This window comes from Ostrinia nubilalis, chromosome 24 (genome assembly GCF_963855985.1).
Source record: "Ostrinia nubilalis chromosome 24, ilOstNubi1.1, whole genome shotgun sequence".
Taxonomy (NCBI): Eukaryota; Metazoa; Arthropoda; class Insecta; order Lepidoptera; family Crambidae; genus Ostrinia; species Ostrinia nubilalis.
The window spans coordinates 7597495-7620451 of NC_087111.1; the positions used below are offsets into that span (position 1 = coordinate 7597495).

At 40.2% G+C, this 22957-nt stretch overlaps 2 protein-coding genes and 1 long non-coding RNA gene across 3 annotated transcripts; 1 reads left to right on the forward strand and 2 right to left on the reverse strand.

The window, feature by feature from the left end:
• The first annotated feature begins 664 nt into the window (after positions 1-664).
• LOC135083839 (uncharacterized) lies at positions 665-3504 on the forward strand. The gene is made up of 2 exons (XR_010259723.1): positions 665-802; positions 1772-3504. It is a non-coding gene; the product is annotated as an uncharacterized LOC135083839 (long non-coding RNA).
• A 2927-nt stretch (positions 3505-6431) lies between these two features.
• LOC135083943 (zinc finger protein egl-43-like) lies at positions 6432-11526 on the reverse strand. The gene is made up of 3 exons (XM_063978708.1): positions 11454-11526; positions 8975-9118; positions 6432-6614 (listed from the first exon to the last, which is right to left on the reverse strand). The coding sequence occupies exons 1-3, from the start codon at positions 11481-11483 to the stop codon at positions 6480-6482; spliced, it is 309 nt and encodes a 102-aa protein (XP_063834778.1). The 5' UTR covers positions 11484-11526; the 3' UTR covers positions 6432-6479.
• A 205-nt stretch (positions 11527-11731) lies between these two features.
• LOC135083654 (zinc finger protein 271-like) lies at positions 11732-22782 on the reverse strand. Its single transcript, XM_063978360.1, has 13 exons — positions 22234-22782; positions 21750-21884; positions 20935-21615; positions 20465-20598; positions 19927-20260; positions 19474-19607; positions 18937-19011; positions 18247-18376; positions 17461-17597; positions 16296-16440; positions 12801-12914; positions 12277-12390; positions 11732-11824 (listed from the first exon to the last, which is right to left on the reverse strand). Exons 1-13 carry the CDS (start codon positions 22339-22341, stop codon positions 11732-11734), a joined length of 2334 nt encoding a protein of 777 aa, XP_063834430.1. The 5' UTR covers positions 22342-22782.
• Between the last annotated feature and the right edge of the window lie 175 nt (positions 22783-22957).

The following is a 22957-nucleotide window of genomic DNA, read 5'->3' on the forward strand; positions in this document are numbered from 1 at the left end:
AGGAGAATAGTCAGTAGGTAGTCCCTGGTGCGGATTTTTTAATACCTCCTTACCTTGATTGTTCTACTCTTGGATAGTTCTTGGTGTGACTCTTGCGTGACATTTGCCACGCCATTATGCTGCGCTATAGGTATTCCCGCAGCGAGCCGCCATCGATGTAGAGAGCTTGGAGCCTGAGTTGAAGGTCAGTAGAGTTTGACAGCAGAAGAATTGTAGTTCCAGTTGTTCCTAGTGGGACTCTACGTGACATTTGCCACGCTACTATGCTGTGCTGTATTCCCGAAGCGTGCTGCCATCGATGTAGGGAGCTTGGAGCCTGAGTTGAAGGTCAGTATAGTGGGACTGGTAGTCGGATATACTTTCCCCTAAGATGAAACTGGCTATAGTTGGTAACAAAAAGAAGTCAATAGTTTCTGGGACTCTCTCTATATTCACGCAGCTTGCCGCCATTTTTGTTGAGTTTGAAACCTGAGTTGGTCAGTATGCTTTGCCAGCACTGGATAATTTACAGCCCGTAACAAGAAGTCAGAATTCTCAGCTGTTCGTCTGTCATATTTTCGTCGCCGCTGTGCTATATTTCCCTAGCTTGCTGCCCTTGATGTAGAAAGCTTGGAACCTGAGTTGAAGGTCAGTAGCGTTTGACACAACTGGAAATTGACTGTTCTGCCACCACCCGATGGCCGTCATCCCGTTCCAGCTGTTCCTAGTGGGACTCTGCGTGACATTTGCCACGCCACTATGCTGCGCTATATTCCCGCAGCGAGCCGCCATCGATGTAGAGAGCTTGGAGCCGGAGTTGAAGGTCAGCAGGATTCGCTTATAGCCGGTAACAAGAAGAGAAGTTCTCAAAACTGACCCATTTACTGTCACGAAGCAGTGCTAGGGTTAAAGTAATATTGAACTGGCTGGGACATGAAAAGCGCGAGTTAAAGGTAAGTAATAAGTATACTTTGATAAAACGAGACAATTAAGAACTCTTACCATGACTGTTTTACTGTGGGAAAGTCGGTAGTCCCAGCTATTCCTGGTGGGACTCTGCGTGACGTTTGCCGCAGCGCGCTGCCATCGATGTAGAGCTTGAAGCCTGAGTTGAAAGTCAGTAGAGTTAGCCCGACGGATTAGCAAGCTGAAGTGGCAATGGGCAGGGCACTAGTACGCAGAACTGACGGCCGATGGGGCAGCAAGGTTCTGGAGTGGAGGCCGCGTACCGGAAAACGCAGCGTGGGACACTCCCACAAGGTGGACCGACGACATCATAAAGGTAGCAGGAAGGCGCTGGACGCAGGCCGCTACCAACCGGGCAGCATGGGAAGCATTGGAGGAGGCCAATGTTTAACAGTGGACGTCCTATAGCTGAGATGATGATGATGATGAGAGTTTGACAGAACTGAGAATTTGACTGTTCTGTCACTACCTGATGGCCATCCCGTTCCAGCTGTTCCTGGTGAGACTGCGTGACAATATCGGACCTAGTTGTACCAATAATATTTTTGTTAAAAGTTATTTTCATGTACTCCAAACGCTAGCCTTGTACTGTAATTATTAATCCACAACGATGATACAGGGGGTCGAAAATGGCCTGAATTGCTTCGAGAAAAGGATGGTACGGCCATGCCGCTTTTTTGCTCGACTTGGTGGGGGCACGACAGTACTGATATTTCGATTTAGGGTGACTCATAAGAGTAAACACTGTCGATATTCGTATCATACGATACATAGCGATACTCGATTGTCTTTATCCTTCAATTAATATCTTGTTCTCTTTTCACAGGCCAAGACAAAATATAATTTCCCCAAAGCAAAAGAGCTGTACTACAACAAAGGGCTCTAAAGAGATCGAAGCTGGAACTTCGTGCCATAGACTATTCTAAGATGACTACTGCCCTTCTGTGACCGCAGGCCGCTCGCACACTTACGACTTTGTCGCACGCAACGATAGAAAAGTCGGGCGGGATCAAACAATATTGAGGCTTATTTTAGAAACGCCTAAAGAGTATTTCGCTCGTCTTTATTTCTGATAAATGAGCTTACGTCCAATAATTCCAAAACAAGGTTTTTTTTGCTACGATGATGGCAGTATATTTAGCGAAATTATATTTATTGAAACTGCCGTCGTCCTATTTATTATCATTTGTCGTGAGTGTGTAGCGCGCCTTATTTGAACACTTGTTATATTGGCTATGCTATACACTAAGGTAAGCTATTTTAAGTGTTAGCCTAAAACAATTATAATAGTTCTCAATTATAATGATATGTTATATTAAATTATTCGTTAAACGGTTATTGATGTTGTTAATTTTAACATAAATGTTAGATTGTTAAGATTTCATGCAGGGCAAAGATTATCATAGACTTAATGTTATTATTCATTCCAATTTGTAAACTTCCATTCCATTTATTTCTTTAAAATAATGTATATTATTATTACTTTTCTGTATATTAGCTATTTTAACTATTTATAAGTTTTTGTATGTTGCGTTGATGTGTGATATTTTTTATGCTCAATATTTTTGGTTGTGATACACATTTTATGATCTGAGCAAATCCCGACTGCCCATATCTTTTGATAACTCCCCTTTACAAAAATGTGAATGTAATCAAATCGTGGCCATAAAATTATACGAGGGAGATGTCACGTTTGACATTGACATTTGCACCGTTTGACGCTGTCATAGACTAAAGAGCTCTAATGATTGTTTTAGAGATAACGTGCAATAATTCCAAAGATATTGTTTAGGTTATTGGAGAGTTTATAATTAGTTGTAGTTGAACGGTTTAATCGAATATGCAAGTCCACTGTCAAAAAGTTAAAACAAAGATATTTTGAGATTTGAAATGATAGGTCTAACGCTTAAGGCCCAGTTTTTTGATTCTTAGTTAAAATAACCAATAGTTAAATTTGACAGATGTCAAATGACAAGTGGTGAAATATCTGAAAAAAACGTTTTTCGAACAATGGTTAGCTTGACTTTTAGTACATTTTTAACTATTAGTTTACATTTGTTCATATTTAACCATTAGTAGCAAAATTTAACAATTAGTTATTTTAACTATGAATCAAAAAACTGGGCCTAACTGGGTCATTGCTTGAGGTATAGGAGCGGCACAGAAGGGTGTTTTTGAGATGTCATCAAGATTTCAAATGTGCGTCAGATTTGTACGCTCTGTCACGTCACAATATGTCAATTTCACACCTCCCATGCCGCTCCCATAACTCAGGCACTGGCTGAGTTATACAGTAGATTTATTATTCACAGTTTGACTATGACAATTTATTATTTACCTTAAAATGTAATTTCTGAAATGGTCAAACTAGTCAATTAATGTTTTTAATTGAAAAAAGCGGGTAAAAGACAGTGGACTGGTCGCTAATTAGGTAAATGTCAATTGATGTACCTTCTGCCGTGACAATAACACTGGAAGTGACTTTATCTGAGGCAATGAAAGTGATTGCTGTTATTTACTATGAACAATGTACAAAATAAAACGTACGAGTATTTCAAATTTTCTTTCATTTTGTTATCACTTCCCCTGTGTCCTTTCGATTTTATTTAATGAATATAAAGTTTAAAATACGGTGACCGTATTGCTGAAGCCGTCTAGCTGTGTAACGGTTAAATAAAATAACTTCTTCTAATTATATCGTATATTAAAGATACATTACAAATTAATATTAATCTGTTTCCACTTTATTATTTACAATAAAATTACATATCAAGCTACACAAACCTATTTAGTCTTATTTGAGGCGTAGACAATTTAGTTTTTAGTCTATTCAATGAATTTAATTTCATTTAATCTATCCTCGATTAACTAATCATAAAGAAAATACATAGATATCTATCGTCCTTTGACTGTAAATATAAAGAAAATAATACATAATATAAATATTACACAATAACAATTTGCCTGTCGAATATTCAACTACGAAATTAAAATGTGCGCACACCCTACACTCTGTAATCTAATAAACTATAATAATACACTTTAATTGCAACGAAATACTTAAACATATTTCACTACATTACTACTTGTAATGGTGAATATAACTTCTTATTCTGATAATACTCAAGCGTAACGGATGTAAAACGTTAATCGTATATGAACAGCTTCGATTATAACAGAGAAAAGATAACATTGCATTAGGTCACCAGTGGCGCCCACTATAGTCCAGTTTACTTTGAAATTATAGGTACAGTCAGTGTCAATTATTTCGTAACACCCAAAGTAGAATAGATAACTTTTTATTTCCAAGAAAGGTGTACAAGCAGGCAAGACATAGATACAAACAGAGAGAAATATACACTGGTCATCACAAAAATCGGCCCACCTACCTACGTTTTACAGGAAAACTCGTTTCTACTGACACAATCATGGTACCCCAACAATATTGGTGTTATTTGAAAGCCCAATAAATATCCTTAAAGAAAAACACATTTAATTTCCTAATAAACGATTAACATATACAATAAATGTGACTTCAAAAACTTGAAAAAAGACCTCACTTTGGGCTCACCTCTGGGATCAATTAGACCAATTTTTATGGTTATAAAACCAAATAATGATCTCACGTGTCCTCTTTAACAGATGGATAGCGATTAATCCCAACTTAACAGTTTTATAGCCATAAAAGTTGGCTCAAGCGTAACTACCTATTTTTTGAAGAAGTGACTCTGGATTCTTCTACAGACACATTTTTGGGGTAAAAACCTTTCCTTTAATGAAATGAAGTTTATAACAGAACTAGGCATTTAAATGGTAATATAGTATAGTAATATTGGTGGGAAGTGGGGATGCATACGTTTGAAAGTGCTTGTCGCGGGTGGGTCGATTTTTATGATGACCAGTGTACAAAGTAGTCAAAAAATTCGCAGCACGGCTTTGTTACAATTGGAATAAGGTTGTGTTATCAACTTTTTGGTCATTGGGTGTCACGAACTATTTGACGCCAACTGTACATAGCACATCAGTTGGTACGTAAGGGCGTTTTTATTACGTCATAACGTCAGCAAAAATTCAATTGTGTTTTAGACGTATGATGATTCGATTGTATTTACATAATGTAAGCCAATTATTATGAACAAAATGACGCAGAACGTTCAAAATGTATCCACCTTTGACGTCACATAAAACTTCTGTTATTGAAAGTCAACCAAATCATTTATAATGTCAAATTAAATAATAATCAAATACAAAATAGCGCAGCTTTACAATCATAACTTTTATCCGATATTACGACACAAGGAGTTAGGTTTCGCACTAGGTTCGATTCGAATCCATGGAAATACGGTCCGGAATATCATAGAATTATTTGTGTGTTAGTTTACGTGCTTGATCCAATATCTGTCATCCAATATCTTCTCTTAAGTAGTTTTCTATATCCGTATTTTGACGAATTCGTACCGGACGTAATGCAAAACCATTCTAAGGCCCGGTTTCCACAAGCGGAGAGGAGAGGAGATTTGCTTGAATAACCAATCATAGTTCCGAACCGAAGCTGAGTGGAGAGGTGATGTTGAAATAACTACACATTTATGTACAATTAAATGCTGTTGAAACATTGTTAAACAAATAAAATCAAAAATAAAATAAATTAATAACAACATCTGCAGTGGGTCTAGACAAAGTGCACATTATAATCGCAAACCAGTCGAAAAGTGGTCGAAAAGCCTTTTTTGTATGGAGTTTTGACAAATGGCACTGTTTGATCGAATCGAAAATCGAATCCGTTCACGGAGCTATGTAACTCCATACGAAAAAGCTAGTCTAAGGCCCAGAACAGACGATGAAACGCAACGAAACTGCAACTGCTAGTTACTTTTGAGTTGCATCTAAGTTTCTGCCACAGCGTCCGTTGAGAGACCACACATGACGCGACCAGTTTGAAACTTTCAGTTTCAGTTTCATTCATCAGAATCATCACAAAGTTGCAGTTTCGTTGCAGTTGCGTTTCACCGTCTGTTCTGGGCCTAAGTCTAAGGTCTTTAGACATTATAACTGTCACGTTTTGCCATTCTAGGGGGGCTGATTGGTTATTCAAACACATCTCCGATTCCGTGGAGGGTAATTGAACGGGAAGCATGGTCGATCTGTTTTAATGGTTTCAATTTATTATTTAATGGACTTTAGTGTACAAATTTGGTGTTATTTTGTGTTCTAAAGTGCAGTGCAGTGATAAATTATAAAAAACATTGAAATACTTCGAATTTGAGCGCGCATCGAGTGTCGAGTGGGTTGTCGTATGAACAACCCGCTTTGGACCCGGTGGCGTCTCGAAACCTGCTTACGGGCATACTTAACTCCACGGAATCCATGAAAAATCAATAGAACTCCCACGTTCTATTGATAACTATGTCAATTATTTTTCACTCGACATTGGCAGAAATAAATCTCCCAGATAGGTTTGGTTGCCACTAAAAAAAAAAAAACATCTCTCCGCTTGGGTGTAACCAAGGCTTTATTATGATCGTTCCCACACACTACTCGTCGTTATAAGTGATGTACGCGTTGAGATAGTCGCTCTGCGCTTCCAGGATCAGCTTGTGAGGGTTGGTGGGAAAAGACGCGCTTACCGGGTCTACGGTACTCACAGGTGCCGACGTGCCTTCTAGTTCCTGTAATAATACACAAATGTTAAGAGCGTTTACGCGAAGCGCGGCGTTTCAAGGGGCATCATTGGAAATGATTCGCGCGCGGCGTTTTTTAATAGTTTTCAAATGTTTATAGCAAAACAATAACAATTAATTATATATCGTTTCAAAGTAAATATTTTAAAGAAGATGTTATTTTATTATATTAAGCTATTTTTATGTTGAATTAAAGAAGAATAATGGTGTAAAAATCACTTTGATTTTTGGGTATTTCACGTTCTTCGAATTTGTGATTTCTTATTGTAAAATGCTTAAATCTAAGAATTTTCTCAACTAACCATTTGCCTAAGGATCTATGCTATAGGATATAAATGTTTGTTATATCGTTTTCACAGTATTAATATAAAAATTTCAGCTTGTAAACTGACGCTAAAGTGGAAATTTGAAAACCTGTGTGGACTTATCTTGATAGAACTCTTAAATACTATACTAATCGAAATATTTTCTCAACTAACTATTTAGACGACGAAATTGCCTAATTATTTATGCCTTTAACATATTTGTAATGTAACTGGTTAATGATTGTAACGGGTTGAAAAAGTACTGTTTTTGCGCCAAACGGCGTAAACGCTCTTAATACATTTGTATTTTGTATGTATGTTGCTATTAGGGCAGTGTTTTTCAACCTGTGGGTGGCGATCCCCTGGCGCCTCTGGGAGTCGCGAGAGGTCGTAAAAACCTCAGTAAAAAAACAGTTAAGTTTTAAAGATTAATCTGAAATCTAATTATGCGAATGCATTAATGTTGTATGGTTTGAAGAATTCGGTCCCTACAACATCTTTGTAACATAAAATGCATGAAAAAAAAAGCGAACGGTCGGGGGGTCGCGTCATCAACAAGGTTGAAAAATACTGTATTAGGGCTTAAATAGTAAATCTTGGGCCTGCACTTGAACGTTAAAACAACACGCAGCGTACCATACCATAGAGTATGGACGCGCGGCATTTGAATTCACGTTCAGCAATTTTACAGTTCACTGCACGGGCACTGTCCCTATGTGCCTAGCGTGCTATGCTTGGAATTTTCTTGAAGGATTTCGGGAACCGCCTGGATGCGGATAGCACAGGATCGCCCATGTATGGACTGAAAAAGACGCTGCCAATTCCTTGAGGGAACTTTGCATAGCTATAAACTCCTTTGGGAGGCTAAGGAAAGAATAACACCAAATCATTGGGGGAGGCCGTTTTCTAGACATCTACTGAAATGTTTTTCAGCTGCTAAGGAAATATTGGCACTAAATCCTTGGGGAAACCCAATTTTTTTAATGGCTCGCGCGGCTATAGCGTCAAGTAGTGTCCGACCGAATGTTCGGTTTCGGTTTCGTTTTCGGTTGAGTTTCGGTAAAAACACGAGTTTCGGTTTAGTTTCGTTTTCGGCGGCAAACTTGCCGAAACTACGACCGAAACCGAATGTGCATTACGATCATATGTAGTTTATACTTAATTTATAGTATTATACAATGTGGCATGTACCTAGTGATCGAACTTTAAGGGCGTGATCTATGGTCAATTTTATCGATGAAAAACCTTCAAATTTGGGGCTTGACCCATTTCTCAAAAAATTACAAGGCTTTCAGTTTTTAATTTTTAGAATTCACCTCTTCCTTCAAAAACAAGTGACTGCGTGGGCACCTTAACACTAATGAGCAAATATTTTATGTCATGCGATAGCTGATAAAATCATCTATTAGTAAAGTAGAAAACAGACACAAGTTTCATACATTTTAAGGGAGTAGGAATGGATTTAAGTAGAAAAAAACATGACTTTTTTCACTTCTTTTTTAGTTATTTTCCAACACAAGAAAAACCAGGTCGTTAAAGTATGTTTTATTTGCATTGTATTATTAGTATTTGAGCTATTCTACAAAACGAATGTAAATTTATTAGTCTACGTCTATTACTTTCGAAGCTATAGCGCGGCTAGTCATGTAGTCGGAGTAGGTTGTGCGATTCTTTCAGGCAGTGCATTTTCGCATTTATTTATTTTTCCTTCAAAATATGAGCCTTGTAAGGAAGTTTCGGTTTCGGTTTCGGTTTCGGCCGAAATTGACACCGTTGCCGAAATTCGTTTTCGGTTTCGGTTTCGGTCGTAAAACTAGTTTCGGTCGGACACTAGCGTCAAGGTAGGAAAACGGATGTCAATAAAAAGGGGAAACCCTTAGTCAGTGGATATTAGTTGATATTTCAGTGTGGGCTTAGTGGGCCAATAGGTGGACTGACGATCTGGTGAAGGTAACGGGAGGTGCCTGGATGCGGGCAGCGCAGGACCGATCGTTCTGGATAATCTTGTGAGCTGGCTGAAACAAACATTTGAGGATAGGTTACCTTGCGCCGCTTGCGGTTCTTCTTGTCCCAGGGCGCGTAGGGGATCTTGAGGTGCACGGTCTGGATGTGCAGCTTGACGGCGCTGCTCTGCGTGAAGCGCCGGTGGCAGTGCTGGCATTGGTAGCGCTTCTCGCCCGTGTGCACCTGGAATTACGTTATTTACTAGTGTCGGCGTAAACGGGCCACCGACCACGGCCACCGGTGGCCAGCGACGGCGACTTAACACACTTTTTAATATATTTTGTATAGACGCGCCGCACACGTGTATCCGGTGGCGGCCACTCGCTACATTAGTATCCGCTACTCGCCCCTAGTGGACACTACGTGCCACACAAAACGCCAACACCCGCCACTGTCGCACTACTTCACCCCCCGCTAGAAATTGGTTGGATTAAGATATTTAGGTGATTTACCTAATCCACTTAATTCAAATATTTTAAAATACCTTATCCAAATTACCTATTCCGAATATTTAGCAACGAGTGGGTTATAAAATGAGTTGGTGGCTGTCGCCTGCTTCTGACACTCCCACCGGTGGCTGTGGTCGGTGGCCCATTTGCACCGAGCCTTTTAGTTCTTGCAACTCACGAAGGCGAGTGAGCTTTACTTGTGTGTACGTGTACATGCACATAACGATAGCGAGCCACCACACACCTAAAACTATATAAAACTATACCCATTGCTTATATTTTTTCCAGTTACTTGCATCACACCAGTTATTTTGACCTCATATAAAACACGCCAGATATTTGGACCCCATGTTACACACCAGTTACTGGACTTCATGTATCACACCAGTTACTTGGGCCTCGTATCACGCTAGTTACTTAAACCTTAGTATCACATAAATGATACTTGGACTCCATGTATCACAAGATACATTTGTCAAGAAAAACACCTAGTCTTCCGCTTTGCAATGGAGGGAAGTCGAACCTTAATTTCGAACTCCTCCTATGTTCTTCTGATTAATTTCGTTGCGGGTCCAATGACAGTTTAACTTTCCCCCGGGACAAACTTGACCTTCATTGTTTGGGTTTTTATTGGCGGTCAAGCTGTAGATCCATTGGAGGAACATTGGAGGAGTTCGAAGTTAAGGTTCGACTTCCTTCCATCGCAAAGCGAATGACAGATGGTCTCTGCACTCCTTTTATGTGTAAAAAGCAATAAACGTTTTTTATTTTTTTACTAGCTGACCCGGCGAACTCTGTTCCGCCTTAAAGGCAATAATAAGCAAATCTTTCCTTATTTGCTCACCGTTTAGACCTACCCTGGACTACGACAAACATTTTAACACCAAAATCAGCTCAATCGGCCCAACCGTTCTCGAGTTTTAATCAGACTAACGAACATCAATTCATTTTTATTTATATAGATATTTAGATAGATTGTAGTTCTTGCAACTCACGAAGGCGATTGAGCTTTACTTGTGTGTGTACGTGTACATGCACATAACGATAGTGTAATGTCTGTCAAAACTTTTGAAAAGCAAACAGTAGCGAGCCACCACACATCTAAAGCTCACTAGCCTTCGTGAATCGCAACAACTATACCCATTATTTATATTTTTTCCTTGTATCAGTAGTAGTAGTATAAAGTAGCTGGTACTTTGACCTCATATAAAACACGCCAGATATTTGGACCCCATGTTACACGCCAGTTACTGGACTCTATGTATCACACCAGTTACTTGGGCCCCTTATCACGCTAGTTACTTTTTGGACCCAATGTATCACACCAGTTACTTAAACCTTAGTATCACATAAGTGATACTTGGACTCCATGTATCACAAGATACATTTGTCAAGAAAAACACCTAGTCTTCCGCTTTGCAATGGAGGGAAGTCGAACCTTAATTTCGAACTCCTCCTATTTTCTTCTGATTAATTTCGTTACGGGTCCAATGACAGTTTAACTTTCCCCCGGGACAAACTTGACCTTCATTGGTTGGGTTTTTATTGGCGGTCAAGCTGTAGATCCTGGCTACACAGGAGTTGCAGTGGTGGGAACGAGAGATGGGAATAGTCCCGTAAGATACATTGGTATCACACCCACCAGTTACATGTATCACCCGTAATTTTGACAACAAGTATCACGCCAGTTCCTTGGTGGACCCCAGTATCACACAAGTTCTTTGGACGACGTATCACACTAATTACTATTATTTTTCGTATACTCACAACGATGTGCCGGTCGCGGTTACTGGGCATGGAGAAGCGGCGGTCGCAGTGCGGACACTCGTAGGGCCGCTCGCGCGTGAACGCACGTGACTACGTTTCTTTATTGTATCCTAGTATCACACCAGTTACTCATATCTTCGTATACTCACAACGATGTGCCGGTCGCGGTTGCTAGGCATGGAGAAGCGGCGGTCGCAGTGCGGACACTCGTAGGGCCGCTCGCGCGTGAACGCACGTGACTACGTTTCTTTCTTTCTTAGATCCTAGTACCACACCAGTTACTTGTATCTTCGTATACTCACGACGATGTGCCGGTCGCGGTTGCTAGGCATGGAGAAGCGGCGGTCGCAGTGCGGACACTCGTAGGGCCGCTCGCGCGTGAACGCACGTGACTACGTTTCTTTCTTTCTTAGATCCTAGTACCACACCAGTTACTTGTATCTTCGTATACTCACGACGATGTGCCGGTCGCGGTTGCTAGGCATGGAGAAGCGGCGGTCGCAGTGTGGGCACTCGTAGGGCCGCTCGCGCGTGATCGCACGTGACTACGTTTCTTTATTGTATCCTAGTATCACACCAGTTACTCATATCTTCGTATACTCACGACGATGTGCCGGTCGCGGTTGCTAGGCATGGAGAAGCGGCGGTCGCAGTGTGGGCACTCGTAGGGCCGCTGGCGCGTGATCGCACGTGATTACGTTTCTTTCTTTCTTAGATCCTAGTACCACACCAGTTACTTGTATCTTCGTATACTCACGACGATGTGCCGGTCGCGGTTGCTAGGCATGGAGAAGCGGCGGTCGCAGTGCGGACACTCGTAGGGCCGCTCGCGCGTGAACGCACGTGACTACGTTTCTTTCTTTCTTAGATCCTAGTACCACAACAGTTACTTGTATCTTCGTATACTCACAACGTGACTACGTTACTTTATTGTATCCTAGTATCACACCAGTTACTCATATCTTCGTATACTCACGACGATGTGCCGGTCGCGGTTGCTAGGCATGGAGAAGCGGCGGTCGCAGTGGGGACACTCGTAGGGCCGCTCGCGCGTGAATGCACGTGACTACGTTTCCTTATTGTATCCTAGTATCACACCAGTTACTCATATCTTCGTATACTCACGACGATGTGCCGGTCGCGGTTGCTAGGCATGGAGAAGCGGCGGTCGCAGTGCGGACACTCGTAGGGCCGCTCGCGCGTGTGCGTTCGCATGTGCACCATCAAGTTGGCGTATTGCTGGAAAAAACAATATCACCGTTAGATGTTACTTTACAAATATGACTGAAAACATTTTTTTTTTTTGATACGTCGCGGCGTCGTGTTGTTTCCAAGATAATACATTTTTAAGATGGCGTGGGACGTGGGTTTTGACATCTCACTATAACAGTTGCTCAGAGCGCGCTACGCTCCCAGCCCTTGTGATGAAGTTTTAAACAGGACTAATATAATAAGTCTAAAAAATCGAGTTCAATATTCTCATACACAGTTTGGAGTTTGGTACATTATAAGGTCTAAGGTAAATTATCATCGACAAACCTTTGGACAGAGATGAAAATTTACAGTAACATAGCAAGACACACACAAAGTGTCATACAGTACGGTAAGAGTAGAGACTACTTTGCTAGAACATTCCAACAATATGTTACCCTGGTAGTGTGTCCGCAGACGTCACACATATACCGCTTCAAGTAATCAGCTCCCGGGTGCTCGGCCTCGTAATGCTTCCTCGCTTGCACGTCGTTCGGCAGGAACTTGCCGCACTGTAACCGTCAATTATTTGTTTTAGAAGCTTATTTAGGATAGTTGATTCACACTTTTATTAGCTGTCAAAGCGCGAGTCTGCTATAGATTTTGCATGGCAAATACAAACTATAACGTTACTTTTTCGCTAACTCAGTTGAAATTATATGTTTTTGGTGTTAACTATATCCAATTTAACCTGTAAATCTAGAAGGTAGACTGAGAGAAAAATGTATTGATGAAATAATAAAGAATGCTGGTGAAAATTGGATCACAATTGTAAAGGACAGAGAAACATGGAGATAAGCTTTTATCGCGCCATTTTATCGACTTTACGCGATAATAATAATAAATACATTATTTTGTCGTCTAAAATTATTGTTAGAAAGTAGTTTGAACACCAAATAAACTATAGATAATCTTAAACTCTATTGAATGTTTTGTCTATGTAATATTTTATGGATTATAAAATAAAAGACTCTCGATCTTCGGCTTTCACAGAAATACGTTATTTCATTTCAATTATTCCCATTATAATAGGTTATGGGCCCAGTAAACCCAAAAAGTCATCAATAAGTGCATTATCTGGAATAGGCGCGTATTTATTTACAAGAAGCAAGAACTGAAACATCAAAAATGTCTTCGAACGCATTCATAACCAGTGTGCCTAAGCTATTGGGTCGCCAGAATTACCACGAATGGGCGTTTGCAGCGGAAAATTTGCTGGTCTTGGAGGGCATGTCTGACTGCATCAAGCAAGAAAGTTCAGAAGCCAGGGCAACAGAAGACAGAAAAGCAATGGCCAAGCTGATCCTAACAATAGATCCGTCATTATACGTCCACATTAAAGAAGCTAAAAGCACCAAAGATCTGTGGCAGAGAATAAGAAACATGTTTGATGATTCTGGATTCTCAAGACGAATAACATTACTCAGGAATTTGATATCAATTCGCCTTGACAGCTGCGAATCAATGACGAGTTATGTTACACAAATCATCGAAACGGCCCAGAAGTTGTCGGGAACAGGTTTCTCCGTAAATGACGAGTGGATCGGGAGTTTATTGTTAGCTGGTTTGCCTGAAAAGTATTTCCCCATGATTATGGCAATCGAGCATTCGGGAATCGCCATTACCAGTGACGTAGTGAAAACGAAGCTCATAGATTTGGCAGGAAATGACTGCGAGGCGGGAAGCGCATTCTTGAGTAGAGGGCAGCACAGTCGTCATAGTTTGAAAGTTGGTAGCACTGGCAAGTTCGACAACTCCAACCAACTTCATGGCGGTGCGTATGGCGGAAATGGAAAGTCTATGCCCGACTCATCAAATGTCAAATCGGACAAGTCAAGTGTCAAGTGTTATCGTTGTAAGCAGTTTGGACATTACAAATCTCAATGTAAACAACAGAGTAATCAGCCTCAGATAAAGAAAACAAACGCATTTTCGGCAGTTTTCTTGAGTGGAAATTACAGCAAACAGGACTTCTATTTGGATAGCGGTGCGAGTACACATATGACTCCAAATATAAACATGATACAGAATGCATCTTTTACTACAAGCATTAAGGAGATTATAGCGGCAAATCAGAATGCTATGCCAGTTTTATGCTCTGGGGATGTCGATATCATGACCGTTACTCCGGATTCCCTTTATGAAGTGACGCTGAAAGATGTGTTGTGTGTACCTAACCTTACCACAAACCTAATTTCCATCAGTCAACTTATCAAGAATGGGAATAAAGTCGATTTTAAAGAGAATTGTTGCTATGTTTACAACAGACAGAACACTTTAGTGGCTGTAGCAAATCTGATAGATGGTGTCTACAAGATGGTCATAGAAAAGAAACAGTGTTTGTTTACATCAAGCTCTTCAGCAGCAAGCAGTGAAGTGTGGCACAGGAGACTTGGACATCTGAATATGAACGATCTGAACAAGATGAAAGATGGAGCAGTGACAGGAATATCGTGCACTGATAACTCCGTGATCAACAAAAACTCGTGTACCGTGTGCTGTGAAGGAAAGCAGTCGCGCTCACCATTTGGCCATGTGGGAACGAGGAGCAGCGAGCCATTGGAAGTTATCCACGCTGATGTCTGTGGCCCCATGGAGGTTACTTCAATTGGTGGAGCAAGGTATTTTCTTATATTTGTTGATGATTTTACTCGAATGGTGTTTGTCTATTTCCTCAAAGAGAAAAGAGAAGTTTTCAAGTACTTCAGGGAATATAAGGAAGTAGTAGAGAACCAACAATGTAGAAAAATCAAAGTATTCAGAACTGATAATGGGTTAGAGTTTTGTAGCAATGAATTTGAGAATTTCCTAAAAAAGAGTGGCATAATACATCAAAAGACCAATCCATACACTCCCGAACAAAATGGTTTGAGTGAACGAACTAATAGGACAATTGTAGAGAGAGCCCGTTGTTTATTATTTGATGCAGGATTAGATAAGAAGTTCTGGGCAGAGGCAACAAACACCGCTGTCTATCTTAAGAATAGATCTGTAGCATCAGGACTAAATAATAAAACTCCTTATGAGCTCTGGACAAACAGGAAACCAGATTTAGCCCATATTAGAATATTTGGCAGTCATGTTATGGTTCACATACCAAAAGAGAAACGACTAAAGTGGGATAGTAAATCAAGACAGCACATATTAGTCGGCTTCTCAGATAATGTAAAGGGATACAGAGTTTATGACCCCATCAAAAGATATATTACAATTAGTAGAGATGTTATTGTACATGAGAATGCAAAAGGAAACTGTACATCAGATTCTAATGTAACAGTTTCAGTTGGGGATATTGTCCAATCAGAGATTCCAAGCAGTAGCAATAACATTGATGAAGAAAAGTTGGATGTCATTATGAGCCCTGTAGATTTCACTGAAAATGAGTCCCATGATGACACAGTAGGACCTTCAGAGTCTAATGCTTTGTCGACTGATTTGGATTCAACTTTGCATCAATCTCAAACATCTGAAGAGGTGAAGGAAACAATGTTACCAGAACCAGCAATTACAGTAATACCCAAACGAGTGAGAAGGCCACCAGAACGGTATGGGTATACCAACTAATGCAATGCCAGCTGATGTTCTGACTTAAGCGTTATGTCCCGTAAAACTTGTTTTTTGTAATTATCGTTTATTTGCTGTAGTTGGGGTGTTAGAAAGTAGTTTGAACACCAAATAAACTATAGATAATCTTAAACTCTATTGAATGTTTTGTCTATGTAATATTTTATGGATTATAAAATAAAAGACTCTCGATCTTCGGCTTTCACAGAAATACGTTATTTCATTTCAATTATTCCCATTATAATAATTATCTTATATGATTTTATCACGGCGCACATTCTAGCCCGGCAAGGCCTAAATTTGTTTTCCAGGGTGGTCAGTATACTCACCACCTCGCAGGTGGTCGGCGTCTGCTCGCCGTTGTTGTGTATGATGTCGGCCCAGGAGCGGCGCGAGCGGCGCGGGCGCGGCGTGCGAGGGACGCGCTCGCGCGGGCCGAGGTTGCGCCGCGTGCGACGCAGCGAGCGGATCGACCTGGTGGATAGGCAGCTTTAAGTAATCTAAATACATATAACTCAAAGGTGACTGACATAGTGATCCATCAACACACAGCCCAAACCACTAGACGGATCTGGCTGAAATTTGGCATGCAGGTAGATGTTATGACGTAGGCATCCGCTAAGAAAGGATTTTACGAAACTCCACCCCTAAGGGCGTAAAACAGGATCCACGCATACGAAGTCGCGGGCGGCCGCTCTAAGAATGTATGTGCATGAGCACTCGGTACAGTTTTTGCAGGATAGACGTTATTGAATACACATCATAATCCCAGCCACAGGACGCCCTTCCCGAATGATTTCCAGATTAACTGGTTGATAGCGACCTGCATCCAGCACCTTCCTGCTACCTTAATGAGGTTGTTTGTCCACTTTGCAGGTCGGGGGTGCTTGGGCACCCTTGCCACCTCCATTTGACGGGAACGGCTTGGCGTTTCGGGCCATTCCCGTCAGCCCCCCACAAAGGGGGGCGTGTAGGGTCCGCCATGAAGACAGGCTGTCGCCGGTGGTGTCGCGGAAATCCAAGGCTACAGCCGGATACTCGCGACACGCTCACTCGGGCACTTTGTAACCGTTTGGGAATATAGGTACTACCCGTTCGCGCTAAGTTTGCCGGTCCGTGAAATGCGCGTCCCCTCCACCAACCGCGATTAAACGCAATTTGTTATTGATTAAACGCAATTAAGTGTTTTATTTTACGCAAATACACAATTCTTATCAATATTAATAAATAAAAAATATTTTCAATATAGTTTGCTAAAGTTATAGACGCTTTCCTTCGAGTGACGTCATATCGCTAGCGGCAAACTTATCGCGAACGGATAGTAGGTTATCTTCATAGAACACACTGACCTGGGGAGCCAGTCGTGGTTGCGCCGAATTTTGTCAGTGTGTGCGTGCGCGCCGCATACGTATTGGCGCGCTCACATACAAACCGCGCGCGGTGCGTTTCTATGAAGATGACCTACTCATTTGTATTTACTCTGTTGGTACTCACTTGTTAATAGTCGAATGCTTGTTAGAACTTCCCAGGTGTGTATCGAAGGCCGTCGCGCTCACAAACTGAACGTCACATTCAGCGCAGTAATGCGGGCTGGATTTGTCCACTGTTACGGTCTTGGTAGACTCTACATCCTGTGGAATAAAGACCAATTTAGCATGAATTCTTATGGATGGTTCTAGCAATAGATCCAGTTTTGACATAGGGTAGGGGAACAAAAAGAATCAAAAGTGTATAATAGAAATAGAAAATAAAAATAGAAAGTATTTATTTGTCTCAAAACAGGTTTAATATAGAGTTTGTGATTTTTTTTAAATTGCCATAAGCTGGGTATGACTTGCCCCACCCTTGTCTTACGTTCGTATTCACAAACATTACTATGAAGTCTCACAGGGCACGTGGACGCATAGGGTGATACAGGAACCAATCACAGAGCTCTATTCAACGCTGTGTTCGATTTGCTGCTTCACTTAAGCAAGCATCGTTTGTGAATACGAATTTTAGACCACTGTAGTAACATTGTTCTAAAATGAAGAATCGTAAAGCCCGGTCTCTGAGCACGTAGAATTTTGACCAATGACCGCAAGCTACCCATCCTTATCGCTCGCGCGTAATTATATTGCTGTCGCGCTAACACACTCACTGCGGGCGCCCGTCGCCTTACCCGTCGCACATTCGCGACAGCAAATATAATTACGCGCGAGCGATAAGGATGGGTAGCTTGGGGTCATTGGACAAAATTCTACGTGCTCACAGACCGGGCTTTAGTTGATGACGACTGACCTCTTTAGTGTGCGAGATGGCCATGTGGTTGTGTAGCCCGGTCACGCTCACGAAGCTATGGCCACACAGGCTACACACGTTCGTCGACGGGTGCTTGATCCGAATGTGCGTTAATTGGGTCGATATCTTCCTGATAACACAAAACAATATAAGTTAGATGATGATTTTTACATAGCACGATCTATACTCGCAAAGACTCATGGCAGGCGGGGCAGCTATTTTTGAAACAGAGATGCACACTAAAGCCTGGTCCGTGAGCACGTAGAATTTTGTCCAATGACCCCAAGCTACCCATCCTTATCGCTCGCGCGTAATTATATTGCTGTCGCGACTGTGCGACGCGCGCCCGCAATATGTGCGAGCGCGACAGCAACATAATTACGCGCGAGCGATAAGGGTGGGTAGCTTGGGGTCATTGGACAAAATTCTACGTGCTCACAGACCAGGCTTTAGACATATATTTTATTAGCTTTCCGCCCGCGGCTTCGAATTTTGTCTGTCACAGAAAAACTTTATCGCGCGCGTCCCTGTTTCAAAAACCAGGATAAAAACTATCATATGTCCTTTCCCGAGACTCAAACTATCTCTATGCCTTTCATCAAAATCGGTTCAGTGGTTTTGGCGTGAAAGAGAGACAGACAGACAGAGTTACTTTCGCATTTATAATATTAGTATAGATTTTATACTTACTCAAACTTTCTATCACAGTGAGGACATGGGTATATAACATTTTTGTGCCACTTGTAATGTGTGATTGACTGGCCCCTGTAGAAAAAATAAAACCGATTAAAGTTAAAGACGTTCTAACTTCATTACATAGTATAAAACAATGTCGCTTTCCACTGTCTGTCCCTATGTATAAGATCTTTAGAACTACGATTCGTGGAATCGACTATAGTTTATTTCTATTAGAAGTTACATTAGGTAGCCCAGAGCAAAATTATTGTCCAATATAGGCTACAGCTAATTTTAACTCCTAAAGTCCGGTCGTCGAGCAGATAGAATTTTGTACAATGATGAACACACTCACTGTGCGAAGGGCGGCCGTAGTGAGTGTGCGAGCGCGACGGCAATATAATTACGCGCGAGCGATAAGGATGGGTAGTTCGGGGTCATTGTACGAAATTCTATCTGCTCGGCGACCGGACTTTACTACAATACGTAAATAGGTTGCATAACAAAATATCAGAGATGGATATTGAATATCAAAAAACGTGCGAAACTTACAAACTGAAACACTCAAAGTTGCACAATTGACACGAGTACTTGCAAACGTGCGTCATTCGCATGTGTTTATACATTTTCCGTTTCTCCGGGAAGTGTAGCTTGCACATATCGCATTGTAGTGGCCCAGATATTTGCTGGAAATAAGATAGCTTTTTAAAACAACCAATATTACGTAGAGGATGATGAACGTAAAATAAAGCATAAGTTTCGCTCTCCGTCCGATCCGAATCAATCAAAATACGGTACCAGAAAAAACTATCTCGACAATTTTGGTGACTGAAATCGGATCTATGTGTAAACTAATGTACAAATAGTTTTTCAACTACTCCAGACTGTATACTATTACCATAAATTTGAGTCGGATGCTGTGCGAAACCGCCTAAAGATTATTGTTGCATAAAATATCTCCAGTCCAAAGATTTAAATATTGTGTTAAATTGTAATTTTTCTTACCGGGTCATGTTTTTTCAAATGAGTGTTGAGGGTAGTCTCTGACCTGAAGCCTTTAAAGCACAATTCACACTTATACTGCGACTCCAAATAATTTTTAGTCATCTTTCTGGCGAGAATTAATTCATACTGTTCGTTATGAGATATTGGTGTGTACACTGGAAAATCAATGGGATTCTTTCTCCTCTTTTTAATGTGAGTTTCAGGTTCCTGGACGGTGTTTCTCTGACGTTTCCCACCTCTTTTGTCCAGCCAGTCAGGGCGTTGGTAGTTTGCACTTTTGTTTCTTATGCCATTCTGCACGTGGACATTTAAGTAGTGCTGCTTTGCTGTACAACTGAAAAAAACATGTTAAAAGACATTTAGTTAAAGTACATAAGCCATTCGCAAATTGTAAAGGTAAAAACTATAATTTTTGTGCCAAAAAATCTGCACAAACAAAATTTGTCATTGCTGTAAATATCGTCTCACACTATTACACATATCATAATGCCTTTTTTATCATCATATAAATTGAAGGATTCACAATAAAAAAACTTACCGGTCAAAACTAACTTCAGGACACTTTCTACAAATATATTTAAACATATGCTTTTCCCTCATATGCGATTGCAACAAATGGTCAGTCTTATAACAATAATGGCACAATTCACATTCAAATAAACCACTTACATACTGAAAAAGAAAAAAATACATATTAATTTATAACTACCACAACAGGCAATGTGTTGTGTAAAGTACAGCCAACTAGCAGCGATACAAAAGGTCGATACGACTGTCGAGTTGACAATATATTCTGTCTCTTCCCATCTTGTGTATTTCTTGTAATGTCTCGTTCTCCCGCCAAAATATGTCAAAGTCAGATGGGTTCACCCATGACATTGGGTTTGTTTACATTTGGTATCGCTTCTCGTTGGCCGTACTTTAGAGGAATATGGGTGAGATCTTTAGAGAGACACAATAAAATTATCTTCTAACTAAAGTTAAGTAAATAATTTCAAACTGTCATACCTTATCATGCATACGCTGGTGAATCTTTAGCCTCTTTTCACTAATGTATGGTTTATTGCAAACGTCACAGCGAAATCTGTCTTTTTTATCACAAAGTAACGTGCATATCTCCACTACTGCTTTCGCTTCCTTCATCGATATTGGATTCACTATTGCATATTCAAAGTTGAGATCACTCCCATCTACACTGTTCTCCAGCTTACTTGGCTCATCTATAGTATTGCTATCATTTGCTGTGTCGAGTGTGTTACTATCATTTGCTGTGTCGAGTATGTTACTATCACTGTCACTATCAAGATACCTATCAACCTCAAAATCAAGCACCGTCCGTATCCTATTTTTGGCAGGACTAGATGTTGATTGCTGATATAAGTCCTGATCTTCATTGTCATCTTGAAATTTAATAAAATCTTTAATATTAATTGAATCCTTGTCATCTTCTTTTAAGTTTTCAGCAGTTAAATCTCCATTTACTTTGTTTGACTCGAACATGATCTCTTTAGATAGTGTCCCATAGGTAAATATGGGTATATCATCATTATGTTTTACCGATAACCGGTTGTTATGAACCCAACAAAACTTAGCTTGCTCATAGTGAACTTTGTCTAGATTTAAGTATGACAGTGAAGGCGCAATACCAATAACTTCCCGATTAATCGCTTCTAGAGTTGATTTTTGTATCTGGAATAAACATAAAATTTAAGATATTTTATTAAATTAGCAGTAGCATTTCACATTCCCTGAGCCATTCATGAAAATTAAATTAAAACATAAACAAACAATAAACATCATTTCACGAAGTTTTGTACTTTTACCTCTTTATTTTGGAGTAGCAATTCCTTGAAGGTAAAATGTGCTCTCTGGCATTTATCTCGGAATTTGATAAAGCGTTTCACGTAACCAACACATTCAAAACATAAAAATTCTGGTAGCCCATCGTATCTTGCACTCTGAAAACAAATTCAAAATTATTAATGTTGAAAAGAAAATGTAGATTTATTTATGCAGACTTTGTTAATATTTTAGAGCCAATACATAACTTCAAACTTGTGATTTTTTGAACTGGGGGAAACTCAACCTTGAACTATAGAGAAGCAATTTTGTGACGTTATTATTAATTAAAAAGGAAAGATGAACTTTAGGTGTAAACAACAAGGTATAATTACCAAAGAAATTCAGTGCAAATATTCTTATTAAGTTGATGTAACAATACAGTATTTTTATAACGTGGATTAGAGCCTTCCCTTACCTTAAAAATATTAGAATTAACTCATTTTATAGTAAAAATAAACAAAATACCTGAAGCCCTGTTAGTTTGTAGAATTGTTCACGTAATTTTCCACTTTCCAGACTGATTAATGTCACGTTAGTGCTCAGGCAGGCGGCACATGCCTTTAAATTCAACATTTTACAATTTGAAACCACATAAATACATTAGAAATCATAAAAAATCGAAATTAAAAATCGTAGCACACATCTCGGTACGCTGGCGTTTACTTTTTTAATTTGGGGACCACAGAGAAAATAGCTGTGTAGTAAACTAGTGTCAGATTCACAGATTTGTATGTGTATTTGTACAAATGGATAGTCGAATGAATAATTTTATGAATTGATTTTTTAATTGGATTTCTGTTTTTGAAATAAATACACATTTTTTCCATTTTTATTTCAGATATAAATCTGCCACCCACGAATAAATGAACTAGTCTTTGTAGAGGGGGGGTAGTGAACTAGTCTTTATAGAGGTGGGTAATGAACTAGTCTTTATAGAGGGGTAATGAACTATTCTTTGTAGAGGTGGGTAATGAACTAGTCTTTGTAGAGGGGGGTAATGAACGTCTTTGTAGAGGGGGGGTAATGAACTAGTCTTTGTAGAGGGGGGTAATGAACTAGTCTTTGTAAAGGGGTAATGATCTAGTCTTTATAGAGGGGAGTAATGAGCTAGTCTTTGTAGAGGGGGGTAATGAACTAGTCTTTGTAGATGGGGTTATGAACTTCTGTCTGCCAGGCCAGTCTTTGTAGC